We start from the raw sequence: 12,643 nt of genomic DNA, 5'->3' as shown, positions 1-12,643 counted from the left end.
TGTGTGTGTGTGTGTGTTGTTTTTTGGTAACATTGTCAAAGTCTTTGGCACAATCACTTTGTCAATTTTATGCACCCTGAATGCATAATGAATAAAAGTGACACTAAATGTTTTCATATTAGTGATTATACTGATTGAAGTGTTAAGTATAATATGACACAGTAACAGTTTTTAGTTTGTTTAGAGTTATAACCAAAATTAATGACTTGAGGTTGAAATGTCATTTTGATAAATTCAGTAAGAACTGGTTCTTAAGAAGAACCACTTGTTTGGAAGTGAAAGCTAGAATACACAACATGACTTTTGGCCTTATTTGCAGTCTGGAGGAGTCAACACGGTCAACATTAGTTGACAAAAATCAGTCTGCAGATATTGGGGAGTCATAGAAAATCACATAGTGGGCACCGACAGCTGATTCCATCTAGCTGAAGAATCAGACATATTTGATATTTTGAGCCAATTTTAGAACACATTTTCATTTGTCGTAAGTCTGCTAGGGACCTAGTACAATGTGTATTGATAGGATATGTGCCAAGTTATTGATCAAGTATTAAAAAAAAACATTGGGTCTCATTCACTAATAATTGCACGGATTATTTATTATTTGTACGTACAGGAGAACTTTTCACCAATATTTATGCGAAATTCACAATAAACCTTTTAATACAGCCCCAGATTATAGACTTGTCATTAGACAGCTGTACATATGCGTATATCTGTGTTGTTATTCAGAAAACCTCGCAGATCGAGCAATAGCAGCTCTTTCACTGTACATGAAACATATTATAATATATACATTTAATCTTAACTATACATAAAAATTATAATTCATCATTATACGATTATTATATAATTTATCTTTTGTGAAAACGTTTGACCCGATTTCACGCACCAATTTGTCAGTACACATGTGAATGAGATCTAGTACTCTAATTCTTGAAAAAGAGAGATTCACAGATGTATGTTATATTTAGGTTTTTAATGATTAGATTCATAAATACTTTTTCGCAGTTTTGTGTTGGTAGTCAATCTTTCTCCTATTGCAGTACCGTGTGGAATCAATGATGTTAAGGATTGCAAAACCAATGAATTACATCCCAGTGACTCCAAGCACACAGCAGCGTGCCCAGCAAAGAGCCCCACAGTGCATTCCACTCGTCATGGAGCCAGAGTCGCGTTTCTATAGCAACTCTGTTATTGTGTTGGATTTCCAGTCACTGTATCCATCCATCGTCATTGCCTACAATTACTGTTTCTCCACCTGCCTTGGACGTGTTGAGAATCTTGGAACGTAAGCATGCTTTTGGATTTAGAGTAAAACTACATTAGATCTAGAGTTGTAGCATATATTAATGCAGTATGTCTATATATCCACAGTATCTGTTTTGTGGTTCTTTAGTGTTTATCTCTTCCACTCTCTCACTCTCTCAGGTGTGATGAGTTCAGGTTTGGTTGTACATCTCTCAGAGTCCCTCCTGACCTCCTTTACCAGCTCAGAAATGACATCACCATTTCTCCCAGTGGTGTCACATTTGTTAAGGTAGTTCTAAGAATACACTGCCAATTAATCTCTTTAATTTAAATACCTACTTTTATGTGATCCTTAAATGGAATGTGATGAGCCATTTAATTTGGTTGTGAGTAGTTTAAATGGAATATTACTGTACTGTAGCTTGAATCCTTGCTGTGTACTGTATACTGTACTGCCTACTATTTGTGAAAAATAGCATGTGAAACAGGTTTCCAAAAGTGTAACTGTATCAGCTTCTCAAAAATTGTCACAGGTTTATGGATATCAACAAGAGCTCAATGACACAAACAGCCAACATTTCCTTATGACTTATTGCTGTTATAAAACAGTAGCCACAAGAATATGATAATTAACACCACGGTTCAATTAATAATTAAAATAATGTGCTAATATCATTGTTGATGTTTCTTCTGCTTTTGGTTACCAAGCAGCATGAAGGTCATTCTATGAACAGAAATTGATATAATGCAGTGATATAAACTTCAACAGATGTGCATTCACATTCGATTTGCCTTTTTTTTTTGTTGTTGCTTTGAACACATTTCATCCAGCCAGATTTTAGAGCAAAAACTGTCAATTTTACAATAATATCTTTCATACAATGCCTGTGTCCAAGTCCGCTCAGCTCAAAGTCTCTGTGTGTTCAGTCATCAGTGCGGAAGGGTGTCCTGCCAAGTATGCTGGAGGAGATCTTGAAGACGAGGATCATGGTGAAGCAGTCCATGAAGGCGTACAAACATGACAAAGCTCTATTACGCCTGCTGGATGCCAGGCAGCTTGGCCTTAAACTTATTGCTAATGTCACATTTGGTTACACTTCTGCCAACTTCTCAGGACGTATGCCCAGCGTTGAGGTACATACTCTAACTTTACATTTTAAATCAGTGGTTCTAAACGGAATGGTTGCAACCCAGAAATGAGCCGCATGAAATATTTGATCACAGGCAGAAAGAAAAAACAACTAACCATGTAACCAGTAATTGTTATGATGGCAAAATAAATAGCCTTACCGCCTTTTAAAAAGTTTTGATTTAAAATTTGCTTTTGGCCAGTAGGTTTTTGGCTGGTAAATTCAAGAAACTTTTACAGACTGAACACTAGTTAATAGTGAATAGTGTTCCCTAATCTAAAGTGTAGATGATTTTGGTTTTTGAATGCTTATGTATGATAAATAATTTTAGGTATACCCTTGATGTTTGACTGGAAGGGCCAGTCTTTCTAAATTGGTATGCAGCAGTGTTGTATGCACAGTTTGCTATTGACTAAATATATAATTTACTTTAAGTCTTTACTTTAAGACCCAGATTTTACATTGAACATCAAATGGTGACCTAATGCAGTTTGTGTGTATGATTACTATGTTGCCAAAGAAACCAGAGAACATTCTGTCTCTCTCCTCACACACCAGGTAGGTGACAGCATTGTGCACAAGGCCCGAGAGACTTTGGAGAGAGCCATAAAGATGGTCAATGACACAAAGAAGTGGGGAGCACGTGTTGTCTACGGAGATACAGACAGGTAGAGAAATAAAAACTGGATGAATTAGTTCATTTCAATGTAGATGTGATGTTGACCAAGCAGGTGTGTTCATTTATTTTATTAGTTAATTTCCTCCACTTTGACTCATTCAGTCTGATTTACAGACCTTTTTCTTACATGATAGGTAAGCATTATAATATTACTAGATGAATTAGCCAAGAATAGTGCTGTTGAGGCACTGCCTCCCTATGAAACTTTGTTCATTGTTGTGGTGGGCCAAATGCAGTTAAGTTTTAAAATTTATGCAGCCTTCTGATTGATTTTTATGAAATTCCTGCTCTGTCTGGTATGTGAGAGTGTTCCCTAAAAACCAGTGTCAAGTTAATATAACAGTGTTCATAAATAAATAGACACTATTAACATAAACATCAAAATGTTCTCATTGGCTGTTTTGTTGTGCAGTTGTTTTGTGTTCAGTGTGAAATTGCTTGTCAGTGGAAATTTGTTGTTTTGTGCCTGCTTAGTACACTGTTATACTGTCTCTGATACCTGTCCGTTTCTCTTTTTTAGTATGTTTGTGTTGTTGAAGGGAGCAACCAAGGAACAGGCATTTAAGATTGGTAATGAAATTGCAGAGGCTGTCACTGCTACCAACCCTAAACCTGTCAAATTGAAGTTTGAGAAGGTTTGTGAAGTGGTTTGTGTCTATAAGTGTACTCTGTTTTTGTTTTGAAGGGGAGCTCTTTTAAGCCATATGATTGCTGTATTCCGATTTTGTGACTGCGTTCTTGTGTGTTTGGGTAGGTGTACCTCCCATGCGTGTTACAGACAAAGAAGCGTTATGTTGGATACATGTATGAGAGCTTGGATCAGAAAAACCCAGTCTTTGACGCCAAAGGCATTGAAACTGTACGTCGTGATGGCTGCCCTGCTGTTGCCAAGGTAACTAGCATTCCAAAATTATTATTTCCTTTTTGCCCAATCACTTGATAAATCCTGCTCCACCTGTCATTCACATTGCAGTTGTAATGCAGAGTTTCTCAGCCAGGGGGCAGTTGAGGTTAATGAAGGAAATTCTATTATGTTAGATTCTGGAACGATCTCTGAAGCTGCTTTTTGAGTCACGTGACATCAGCCAGGTGAAGCAGTATGTGCAGCGGCAGTGTGCGAAGGTGCTAGAGGCCAAAGCCAGCATGCAGGACCTCATTTTTGCCAAAGAGTACCGTGGCAGCAGCTCGTATCGACCAGGGGCCTGTGTTCCTGCTCTGGAGCTCACCAGGTGAGTAAGTGTGTGTTTGAAAAGGTGGGTCAGTGCCAAGTATGTCATCTGAGATTAAAACTGAGATATTAAGAGAGATTTACAGGTTATGGAAGACAGTTATGGTACTTATGTTTATTATTATGGGAAGAAGTTGTGTTGTAATTGAGGTAAAGTGCGCATCTGTCATTTAGATTCTGAGCATTTCTACACTTTATTCAAGAGAAGGTAGAGTTTTCATCCAATAACTACACTGTATTATGTATGAGATTACAGCAGAATATTTAGATGAAATGCTCATTTTGGCACTGTTCGTTTACCTCTGTAATCTTTTTAACACTGTTGTCAGAGACATAGGTAGTGTGTGTTTTTTTTGCATTCCCCAGAAATGCGGTCAGAACTAGAGTTGATTTTGCCTTTGCCTACCAACACATAGGGAAAATATGTCTGTAACAAGCATTAATATGTAAACACAAGTGGAGAGCACAGCACACCTTGATGAGGTTAGCATCACTCGAGCCGGTTTTAAGTGCTCCAAGCAATAAGCAGAAACAAGTTTTCCATTGTTATCTTACTCAAATTGACAAAGCAATAATGAAAATTAATCAAAATCTTTCTTTGTCTTTATCATCCCTACTTAAGTGTGTTAAGTGAGAGGGGAAATCACATTGGCGTACTAAAAGTAGCATTTTTATTATTACATTCAGAAGTAATGTAGAATAGGGGTAAATACAATCTACCATTTAGAAACATTCTAAACAATGTAAACGTAGTACCCCTCATTGCTAAAAAAAATATTTCAAATGTAACATTATTCAGAACAAGAATGAAATTTTTTGTTTATAAAAAAGATATAAAAGCATATATGTTATTTTATTATATATTTATGGTTGTATTTATTAGAAAACAACATTTATTATAAATGCCAAGCCTAAATGAAGCTAAATGCTACCAGTGTGTAATGTGTTATGCAGGTAAACTTAACATACCTTACCTTGCCTTACAAGCAAAAACTGTGTTAAAGTTGAAAGCGAGGAGAGATAAATCCCATGAATAAAACATTTTGCACAATTTACTTGATGGGCATGTTGCAGGATATTTACAGAATTTGAAAAACATAAACAAATATATCATATAATTGATTTCTGTTATTTTGACAGGTAAAATATTTCTGATCTACAACGTTTTTCCACTTCACCACATTAAATTATGTGAGTATAGGGAAATGAGGAAATAAACATCTATTAAAAATAATTTGTTGCAAAAAAGAGTGGATGAGACTAGTGTTGGGGAGTCGACTCTAAATAAGTAGATTTCTTGACTCGGAATAGATCTGGAGTCGGTAGTTGTAGTTTATATTAATGCAATAAATAAATATACATTTTGTTTTCCATGGTTAACCTTTTTGTGTTCATAATCTTTAACCTTAAATCACTAAAACCTTACATAAAGAATAAACAAGTCAATGAGTGTACTTTTTTTTATTTTTTTTTATGTACTGTATTTATTTTAATATCTTTAACACTCCAGTTCAAGCAGATTTTTAAGACAAAGATCATGTGTGTTTAGCACCATCACCCGACCATTATAATGAGGGGGAATTTGTGAAAAATACCTTCTTCCTTATTTTATTTAATTCCAACCACGACTGTTTGTCGTGACTTTTCCTTTTGTGAAATTAGGTATCGCAACAGCTAGATAACGTTGATAGCTACTCATTTCAAGGTAACTTCAGCACTAAATTGGACTAATTTGGACAGTCACACTAAAAGTGTGTTGTTTTAATAAGGGGAATTTAAGGCAACGTGTCAGAGAAAAAATTAATAGTGTAATTGGAATTGAACACCCCTAGATGAGACACGGGGGGGATTTGGGAAAAGAAATGAGATTTCATGTGTATAATTAATTACTCATGGTCATGGAGTATTGTTAAAATCATGGATTGTTGAAATCATCAAATTTTGATATACTGTAATTCTGTAATTTAGAAATCTAATACATTATCGAGCCACCCAAATGACTGCTCAGCTTGAAAACATATATATCTGATGAATCTTATATATGATGGATTTGGTTGAGTAAAGTGCTTAGTTTACATGTGTGTTTATTCACTAATTTTATTGTTTTCAATATAAAACTTGGAATTATTTGTATGTATCAGTACTTTTTGAACATTTCCAGCACATAATAATAATACTGATAACCTTGATCATTTTGGTCACTGTAATTGTGTAATTGATTTCATCTCAACAGTACACAGCATAAATGAGTATATCCCCTCTGAACATAGATATATTTCTGTTTATCACTTTTAAAATTCATGGAAAGATGACAGTACTATATAATTTAAACATATACTTAATAAAAAGTATAGAAAATGCCACCCCATCTGTAAAATAAATAAATTAGGCATTTTTGCTTAAATGAAGGGTTGCAAAAAGGAATACACTTTTTTTTGTATATCCAACCATTAAATTCAACCATTGTGTAATGTTCTAGAATGTAGTATGTCCATAACTTAAAGAATGCTTCTCGGACTTTTCTTGGCATTGAGTTGTACAAGTTCAAGTTCGAATTGTCACATCTATCCTGTTTAACTCGTATAAGAGTCACTGTCATGTTGAAAATAACATAACACGGGGAACGAGGAGAGGGTAGCATCTTCTGTTCAGTAGGGGTTGCACGACTACTGATTTCCGATAGTTGATTTCTTATTTAAAAAATACTCGAGTTACTCGACTACTCGTGGTTCATGCTATTGTAAATGAAAAGGCATGAAATAGTTCTTATCAATAAACGCGTATTAATTCATAACCTATTGCAACAATTACATATGTAAATTGTCAAACCTTTATAATTATGGTTTATAAATTTATAATTATAAACATTACATATTTTAATTTTCATGTAACAGCCAGTATTTGTATCTGTATTTGTATCTGTAACAATCACACAATTATTCATATCTGCATTCGGATAAAACCAGGTGGAACGTCGTATTTACTTGATAAGAACATTATGACTATCTTTTTTTTTCATAGTTATCACTGAACAAGTATGCCGTGTTAAACTAAAATAATTATTCATTTCTAAAAATATATTTATCATGCAAGCAGAGAGATGTCATGACAAACGTTTAGTGATCATTTGAACACGAATACGATATTTGATGTGCACATTTTCATTACGCAGAACTCTTTAAGCGAGTCTTTTTTGAACTTCACTAAACAAATGTGCATGTGCCACGCAAACCAGCAAAAGATAAAGATGCAAACATGTAGGCCTAGTAGAAAAGGTATCTCTATCCAAGTTGATTATTAGCCTACTCTTGAGAGAGAGCTGGTTTGGTTTTTGAGAGACTGAGACGCGCAACGCGGCTGTTTGATTGGTGAGCGCGCTGTGCTTATTCCATTCATTCGTATCATATCGTAGCCTAAGGGTTATATCATTGCCTTTTATATATACAAATAATAGAACGTGTATGATGTATTATTATAGGTGATATTACTCTTGCCAAGCTCTGATTTCTGAGAGATGCACGGAGAGGCAACAGCAATGCGGTGTTTGATTTGTTACATAATAATCCAGGGAAATTTGCAGAAAATGACAGTGTGCGCTCTGTAGCTAACTAGTGCAGACATTTTTACTCAGTGATATCAGGTTTGCACATTTGAATATGTGTGTGTTTTTCCAGACAGAGCTCAGTTTATTGTCTGTATGCTGCAGGACTGCCTTACTGTACCTTAGGCTGCTGCCAGCAACACACCCATTAACAGATGCTGAAATTAGATCTGAGCCATAGTTGAGGGGGAATTCTGTCTTCTGTTAATATTGCTGCTGTTTATGTGTTCTGATTGCAGGCTGAATCTAAATGCTTTAAAATTACAGAAAAGTTGCTGTCCAGGATTTTTCTTAAAAATTTTTTTTTTTTTGCTTTTTCTTTTCTGTGTCTCTCAGGCGTATGATGGCGTATGATCGACGTTTAGAGCCACGCGTGGGTGAGCGTGTACCGTATGTTATTGTGTACGGGATGCCAGGAGTGCCGCTCATACAGCTGGTTAGACGTCCTGTAGAGGTACTGCAGGACCCCAGTCTGCGCCTCAATGCTACCTACTACATCACCAAGCAGATCTTGCCACCACTCACACGAATTTTCAACCTGATTGGAGTAGATGTGTTCAGCTGGTACCACGAGTTGCCGAGGGTTAGTCATTTTGTATTTTAGCATATGCCAAAATATACTGAACAAAATTATAAACGCAACACTTTTGTTTTTGCCCCCATTTTTCATGAGCTGAACTCAAAGATCTAAGACTTTTTCTATGTACACAAAAGGCCTATTTCTCTCAAATATTGTTCACAAATCTTGTCTAAATCTGTGTTAGTGAGCACTTCTCCTTTGCCGAGATAATCCATCCACCTCACAGGTGTGGCATATCAAGATGCTGATTAGACAGCATGATTATTGCACAAGGCAACAGCAATGCGGTGTTTGATTTGCGCTCTTTTCATTCATAAAGTTTACATTCATTCACTTCACACTCTATTGCGTGATTTTAGAGGTCTGTGTATAATATTGCGCTGATCCCCTGGCTCAACTGTCTAGCAAACACCAGACTGTGCCAGCCCCAGCCGAATATTATATATTCAGCAGAATTATTCCTTGTCCGTTATTCGTTTTTGAAGCCATTATCCGTGCCATTCCGAATAAGGTATTCGGCTTCGGGCACACCCCTAATTATTACATTACATATTTTAATTTGACATGCAACATAGATAAAGTCATAGAAAGTAACAGCTACACGCAATATTGTAATCCTAAAATTCACGTCGTACTTGCAAACTCTGTGCATGCATTATGGTTAATGCATGCTTGAGTAGTCGATTGTTTCCGACAGCGCAGACTAGTGGTTGAAGTAGTCGACTACTCGACAAGTCTATGCAAGCCCAACTGTTCAGTTACACATTTAGGTTGGTATGAGTGTCTTTTACAGATTGAGTAATTGAGCTGATTTGTGCCAAAATGCGACAAGCCTTATTATTCTTCACTAAAATTTAAGCTATACAAAAACATTAACATTTTGTTAAATGATTAAATAAACAGAGCAGTTCATTGGTTCACCCATGATTCCTACTTCAGTTTTCGGTTTTACAGTGCTTTATTGGAATGACCAACATTTTTACATTTGTATTGCCAAAGCATATAAGCATTTGCAGCATTGCAGTAGAACCTAGCTCCTTAGTAGCTCAGTAGCTCCTTTCGTAGCCTTCACTAGAATTCTATTGGCCTGTGCTGTAGTCACCCTGTATAGGCAGGAAAAGCCACCGAGAAAGTCAAATGCATTGTGTCACAATGACAGCACAAATCAAATGAATACCTGCCTTTAATCACGTTCATTTGCTCTTACAATAGTCATCTGCAAAATGAATTTCAGGCTCAGTAAAATATTTTTGAGTTCAGCTCATGAAAAATGGGGGCAAAAACAAAAGTGTTGCGTTTATAATTTTGTTCAGTGTATAAACGATTAAGCTTGAAATTGAAACATCATTCAACTTAAATGAGGGTATCTACAACTAGTTCTTGATCTTTCGTTTCTGAATTATACTAGCTAGTATTGATATAAAGGCACCATCTGGTGGTAGGTAGGACTGCAAATGTGTAATGTTTTACATATTAAAATACTTTAACCTGTCCCAGTTTCATATGCAGAGATAACTGTAAGTAAACCAGTAATAGGTTAACTCTCCTGAAGAGTAAAAACCCTTGTTTTCTGGTTCTTAAATATTGCTTGAGCCAATGTTGCTCTGTTGAGCTGGTCTGGATGCTCAAACAGAATGGCATGAATTTTGCATTCGGATATTCAGACGAGTTCCCCTTCCAGGTGTAATGTCTGTGCCCTGTTGATTTTTTAAAAATAATGACTGATTTCCCAAATACTGCAGTTTGCTAAGGACAAACAGGTAGCGTCACACCAAACAAATGCCATTTGTTTGAGCCATTATTGCTGTGTCAGGCTGGTAACAATATTCTAACTAATAGAGTGCAGAGAAGAACCACAGTGTTTGTGCAATGTATTTATTTGTTGGGAATGAAATTCAATCATATAGTTAACTCGGCATATACAAATTGGAGAAGGTATTTTAACATTAAAAAAACTGTATGCTTTACCTTTTAAAAAGCACAGTTAAATGAAAAGAAATTTCCAGTGAAAGTCTGTGGTGTTATTCACTGCATAGGTACAGAAGGCGTGGAGCTCTGTGAATGGAGCCGGGGAGGAGGGCACAAGAAAAGGCACCATCTCTCAGTACTTTACAACACTGCATTGCCCGGTTTGTGATGAGCTGACACAGCTAGGAGTGTGTGAAGGTTGTCGGGCTGAACCCCAACGTGTTGCTGTCCACCTACACCAAGACTTGCGGCTTTGGGAAAGCCAGCAAGACCAGCTCCTAAAGGTAAGAGGTCATGTTGTCTGAGTCTTAGAAGGCCATAAAATGCCATAGTTTGTTCAATGATCATTTGATTCCATTATTCCAATACATTCTTCGTAGCGACCCATGTATGTGTTGCTTCAAGAAAGCAAACATACATTTGTGTTATTCTTTTTTTATATTAATTTAGTCATTCATTCATTTATACTGACTATTAATCATTTTATTACATTTTATCATATAATCATTTATAATACATTTAAACAGATTCTTTCATTCATTGGTCATTAAATTATAATATTTTATTTTTCCATTGTTTCCAAAGTCTGAGCATTGAAACATGCAAATGAGATTATTCAATACTGTTAATGTCAATACTCTAATGTCTGTTAATAACTTTGCAAATTTTGTAAATCATTATTACTTTGTCTCCAGGGGCCTGTTCTTCGTATGTGGATTACTTAGTTAGCTTTATTTTATTGTTGACAATTTGACATGATCCAGGATAGTTACGTTTTTTGAAGCTCATCCTGGAGTTGCTGTCATGGCAACAACTGAGCTCAAACCTAGGGTGTGTTTCCCAAAACCATCATTAGCTAACTATATGGTCGTTAGTTCCATTGAACCCTATTAGTAACGACGGAACTTGTGACCATAGTTGCTTTTGGGAAATGCACACCTGCTCAGGAGCAAACTTATTTCATGTAAACAGGGTTAGATTGTATGATTTTAAGTGAAGGTGATACTGAAAGTCTGTCCCAGTCACTGCTATTTTCTTACAAGTGTACCATATTATTAAACCAGGAAAAATAATATTAAAGTTTTAAATGATTTTGAAAATAATTAAAATTATGTGTAATCTATAATAGTAGAGAAATGTATGAGAGATTCATTAAGGAATAATTACCTTATAGTTTTATTGCAGTCATACACCAATTACGTAGTTGGTCTCAGCCATGCATTAATTTGAACGGTGTGCATGTGGCTTTGATGCATCACAGGAGATGCAGGCCATTTCTCAAATCTCAAAATGCTTTTATGATGCACAATTAATTTAAACACAGTCAGTTATGTCTTAAGATGGGTCTTATAGATTAAGAAACTTTAATTAATGCTGTCACGTATAACATCCACTTCAAAATTACATGAATTGCTAATTACAATAATCTTGAGATTAAAGGGTTAGTTCACCCTTTCAAAAATGAAAATTAGGCTGTGTTTTACTCACCGCCGAGGCATCCTAGGTGTATATGACTTTCTTCTTTCAGACGAATCCAGTCGGAGTTATATAAAAAATTGTGCTGGCTATTCCAAACTCTATCATTGCAGTCAGGGGGTGTTGCAGTGCTTCAGTCCAAAAGAAGTGAAATAAAAAGCACCCATCCATAAAAAAAAGTGTCTCACACGGCTCCGGGGGGTGAACAAAGGCCTCCTGTAGCAAATCGATGCGTTTTGTAAGAAAAATATCCATATTCAAAACATAATAATCACTTTAATCTAGCTTGCGCCAACAGTCCTACAAGGAAGCAGCTCCGGGGGGATGACGTATAAGGTCAGTGCAGCAAATGCGCCGGTGAGTCTCGTGAAAACCAACGTTTGTTAACAGGAGCAAAGGAAGCAAAGTTTCCTTACTTTAGCAAAGGAAAACCAGTCTCCTCTTGGCTTATATCGCAATCCTCTGACATTCTTCTTTACAAATCCTCGTTTTGTACTTCTAATTAGTGACCGTTGTTTTGTTTTGATCTCTCTGCTGAGATCACCTTTCCGCGTTCGTCACTTCTGAGCAGCGCATGCGCAACTTTGGAATAGCCAGGACAATTTTTAATATAACTCAGACTGGATTCGTCTGAAAGAAGAAAGTCATATACACCTAGGATGCCTTGGGGGTGAGTAAAAAACAGCCTAATTTTCATTTTTGGGTTAACTAACCCCTTTAAAAAATGCAA

At 36.1% G+C, this 12,643-nt stretch overlaps 1 protein-coding gene across 1 annotated transcript in view; it reads left to right on the top strand.

The window, feature by feature from the left end:
* LOC107675651 (DNA polymerase zeta catalytic subunit-like) overlaps window positions 1-12,643 on the top strand; it is an 88,578-nt gene that overhangs the window by 73,722 nt on the left and 2,213 nt on the right. Inside the window, exons 22-30 of the mRNA XM_016470059.1 lie at window positions 1,047-1,291; window positions 1,432-1,540; window positions 2,179-2,385; window positions 2,940-3,049; window positions 3,581-3,695; window positions 3,815-3,952; window positions 4,099-4,289; window positions 8,226-8,472; window positions 10,506-10,721. Of these exons, the coding sequence (XP_016325545.1) occupies window positions 1,047-1,291; window positions 1,432-1,540; window positions 2,179-2,385; window positions 2,940-3,049; window positions 3,581-3,695; window positions 3,815-3,952; window positions 4,099-4,289; window positions 8,226-8,472; window positions 10,506-10,721 (1,578 nt within the window). The remainder of the gene's footprint in view (window positions 1-1,046; window positions 1,292-1,431; window positions 1,541-2,178; window positions 2,386-2,939; window positions 3,050-3,580; window positions 3,696-3,814; window positions 3,953-4,098; window positions 4,290-8,225; window positions 8,473-10,505; window positions 10,722-12,643) is intronic.

This window comes from Sinocyclocheilus anshuiensis, unplaced genomic scaffold (assembly GCF_001515605.1).
Source record: "Sinocyclocheilus anshuiensis isolate Anshui unplaced genomic scaffold, SAMN03320099.WGS_v1.1 scaffold2242, whole genome shotgun sequence".
Lineage (NCBI taxonomy): Eukaryota > Metazoa > Chordata > Actinopteri > Cypriniformes > Cyprinidae > Sinocyclocheilus > Sinocyclocheilus anshuiensis.
The sequence above is the reverse complement of the archived record's forward strand: the minus strand, read 5'-3'. Positions and strand labels throughout refer to the sequence as shown.